The 3595-nt window shown below is 49.2% G+C and overlaps 1 protein-coding gene across 1 annotated transcript in view; it reads right to left on the reverse strand.

The window, feature by feature from the left end:
- Positions 1 to 2826: 2826 nt before the first annotated feature.
- PHOX2B (paired like homeobox 2B) overlaps positions 2827 to 3595 on the reverse strand; it is a 3817-nt gene continuing 3048 nt past the window's right edge. Inside the window, exon 4 of the mRNA XM_030888550.2 lies at positions 2827 to 2838. Coding sequence (XP_030744410.1) covers positions 2827 to 2838 — 12 coding nt within the window. The remainder of the gene's footprint in view (positions 2839 to 3595) is intronic.

The following is a 3595-nucleotide window of genomic DNA, read 5'->3' on the forward strand; positions in this document are numbered from 1 at the left end:
GAACTTCCCCTCTGGGTGTCCCAGATTGTAACTCTGGATGAGGACAGACAGCATCCTCCTTCCCCCATGCAGGGGCTGATGGTTTCCAACTGCTGACCTTGCAGTTCACAGCCCCATGCAAAACCACTAAGCCACAGCTGCTAATCCTCACTCCAGAGACAGGGGAATGAGGGCTCAGATTGTGGATTCTGTTCAGATGACCAAGCCCAACCAGAGAGGTGGCAAGGTAAACATGGGCAACCTGCTGGAGGAAAGTTGCCCACCTAAATAGTCTAAAGAAGAGACAGGATTCTATTTGGGGGCAGTGACAACCCCTGCTTTACCAAAGGGGGTCACTGAAGTTGACAGGGGACTCCTCTCCCACTTAGTGCTCAAGATAGCTCTGATTTGAGAACCTTCCCCTTTGGGTTTCTTACCTAGTAGTTCAATTGTTTGAACATCCTCTTAAGGGCTGTTGAAAGCATAGATTGCTCCACCCGCCCATCAGAGTTTGGGAGCCACGGTGGTGTGGCAGAACGAATCTGTGTGGGGTCGCCAGCTCGCAGTTCAATCGGACAGAGATGAGGCTTTCTGCTCCTTTAAAGATTTACAGCCTCATGAGGAACCTAAAGAGACAGCGGGTGGGATAAAATAGTTCAAGAAGGAAGAGAATGTTTTGAAACTGATTGTGGTATCAAGTGTACAACACTGCTTGATGAGCTTGTACTAGCTCCCAATAAAATTATTTTTTAAAAGATCTATGTAAAGCCTCCAAAACCCACAGGGGCAGTTCTGCTCTGTCCTACTGGGTTGCTATGAGTCAGAATTGACTTGATGGCTGTGAGTTTGGTCTGATAGGATCACCATGTATTGGAATTGTCTCCGTGATAGTGACTTTGGCTTTTCTATGGTCCAGACTAGGTTCAAGAATTTGTGTCTACCAAGCTTTCATGAGCTGCTGGTGCTGCTGGTCCAGCGACAGCACTTTGGAAGCTCCTGAGAAGTGAAGGTGCAGGATCTGGAATCAGAGATCCAGGGATCAAAGGCTGGCTCCTGAGTAGGTTCATTTCCCCTGCAGTCTTTGTTTCTTCAGCTGTTTAACAGAAAAGGAGGAAAATAGATGTGCGTCTGTCAGGCTGTTGTTTCAAGAGACAAAACAGCTTGTGCATGGAAAACAACTTGTTATGTGTAAGTGCATGTGATACACCAAGGATTCCATTTGTTGGTGGTGTTGTGTCTTCTTGTACACCCACTGTGCCGCTCTGTTCTTGAGCCCAATGCCTGGCGCCTTGCTGAGGATCTCACAAGCCCCAGGAGGGCGTCACAGTGCACCAGCGCGTCCACTGGTCTTCAGGAAGCTGAACTATCCAAACCTTGCAGAACGTCATGCATTCCTCAGTTTGGAAGATGCCTGTGCTTGGAATCTGCACTTCTGTCCATTTCAAGGAGCCCTGGTGATGTAGGGGTTATGCACTGGTTGCCCTACCATCCGTGGGCAGTTCAAAACCACCAGCAGCTCCAAAGGAGAAAGACAGGGCTTTCTACTCCTGTAAACAGTTCCAGTCTCAGAAACAGGGGTCAGCATTGACCCGGTGGCAGTGGGATTTTGTTGATGAGATGATCCATTTCAAACACCCGGATTCGAATCCCGAATCCTGAAACCCTTTGAACAAAGCCCGGAGTCCTTTGGTGTTCCGCCATCGGACTGCAGATGAACACCGGACTTCAGAATCCTGTTTGCTGTCCTACGCACTCAATCTTATCGTTTGTCGGATTTGTCTCTGTGCCTTCAAAGGCTCCAAACTGCTTTCAGTCCCAGGAGCCGTTCTGGGGTTTCTGGTTCTTTAGCCCAATTTCCCCCTTCTTTTCAAATCCTTTTTCTCAACTTCGATTTAAAATATCAACAGAACGCAACCACCAACCAAACAAAAACAAAGCAAGAAAAGGCCAGGAAAGACTCGATTGCTAGACTTGCTTTTTGCTTTTATTATCAACAATCAAGTTAACGGTACACTCTTGGAAAACTATATGCACATGTAGAAATATTTCCCTTTTAAATAGAAGCATTCATTATAACACATATAAATAAATCCGAAAATCTGAAACATAAGTTAGGACGATTATGTTCACGAACATAGTCCAACGAGAAGAAGGAGAGGGGGAAAAATCTGACAAACATGCACCTGATAACAAAAATATATACCATTGTCTGAACCGTGGTCTCTCTAAACACAAAGGAATTGAACCCGTGAAGAACCTTAATTACTCCATAAAGACACACCATAGAGACTACAAGGAGAGAAAAAACATTATACGGTCACGTAGAGGAGACGGTCTGTACTGATATTAACACGATACAATTGAGTCACAGAACACAGTTGTAGAAAGACATCGAAAAAGTTAAAGCCTCCACATTCAACTAATAGCTATAGTTTGTGCCTTTTAAAATAAAATATTTTAAAATCAAAGCAAAACAAAACAAAAAACCCCAAAGGACCAAATTCCCAACAGAGATGTCTAAACTGCGCAAAGAATGGAATCGCCAATACACAGTCCATCCACCATCCGGGATGTGCGTCCATTTCGCGGGGTTCGCACGGCACCGCGAAGCGGGGTTCTGCTGGCTCGTGTGCGTGCCTCTGCCCTGCGTGGTCGATGCCGCAGCAGCCGGTTACGTGGACTGCCATGGACTCCGATTCAAAGCAGTGTCCTAAAGTTCAGTAAAAGCTGGTGGAAGAAGGAGAAAATGCCGACGAGGGTTGCGGGAGAGAAGGAAGGGAGAGCTGAGGAGGAGCAGACAGTTTGCGGAGTTGCGGCTGAAAAGGCATCTCATGGACGGGGCATCTTTCAGGGCGGAGGCTCGAGAGGTGCAAGGGTGTGGGCTTAGGTTGCGCCAAGGGCAGCGCGGCCATCCCGCGAGGTGGAACCGGCAAGCGGGCGCGCCGTCCGGAGCTTGACCCACGGGGACAATTTGTTCGAGTCCTCGCCACAGCAGTTCGGGCCCAAGGACCCGAGGGGAAGGGGAGGAGGCTGGAAGGTGGCTTTTCTCTCCCCGCGGAGTCCCCCAGAGAGTCCTTGCTGTCAGGACAGAACTGAGTATCAAGCCCTTCGCTCCAGCTGCAGCCCTCTCTCCACCTTTATTTTGTCAATTTTTTCTTGCATTTTTTCCCAACAAACCTCACTTTCTTCTTCTTTCAAAAGATTGCTGCCTTTCCCCCACAAAAAAGGTTGACTGGTTGTTTCGTTTTTGTTTGCTAGTTTCGCTTCGACTAAGCAAGTCACTGAGTAGGATGTGGTCCCCATCTCTCCCTGTCGCCTGCCGGGGCCACAGACACACATTCCCCGAGACCGACCCCCACCGCCACGCAGACACAGCCCCCTGAGAGCGCCCGAAGTCTGGCCGCGCCGCTCACGCCCCCCAGCCCGCGGGCGCAGGTTCGAAGCCAGGGAAGGTTTCTTTCCGTTTCTGTTCTGTTTGTTAGTTTGTGTAGGGGGATGATCAGGGGCTGGGAGAGGGGTTGAAATGGGGGGCAACGCCATGTTCTCTTTATTCTGATGGCGATTACGTTGGGCTCTCGCTGATCGAGCCTGGGCGGGCGGCAGCGACGACAAGAGC

The sequence above is a fragment of the Echinops telfairi genome, unplaced genomic scaffold, assembly GCF_000313985.2.
Source record: "Echinops telfairi isolate 266 unplaced genomic scaffold, ASM31398v2 ScPeMD7_7468;HRSCAF=8506_0, whole genome shotgun sequence".
Taxonomy (NCBI): Eukaryota; Metazoa; Chordata; class Mammalia; order Afrosoricida; family Tenrecidae; genus Echinops; species Echinops telfairi.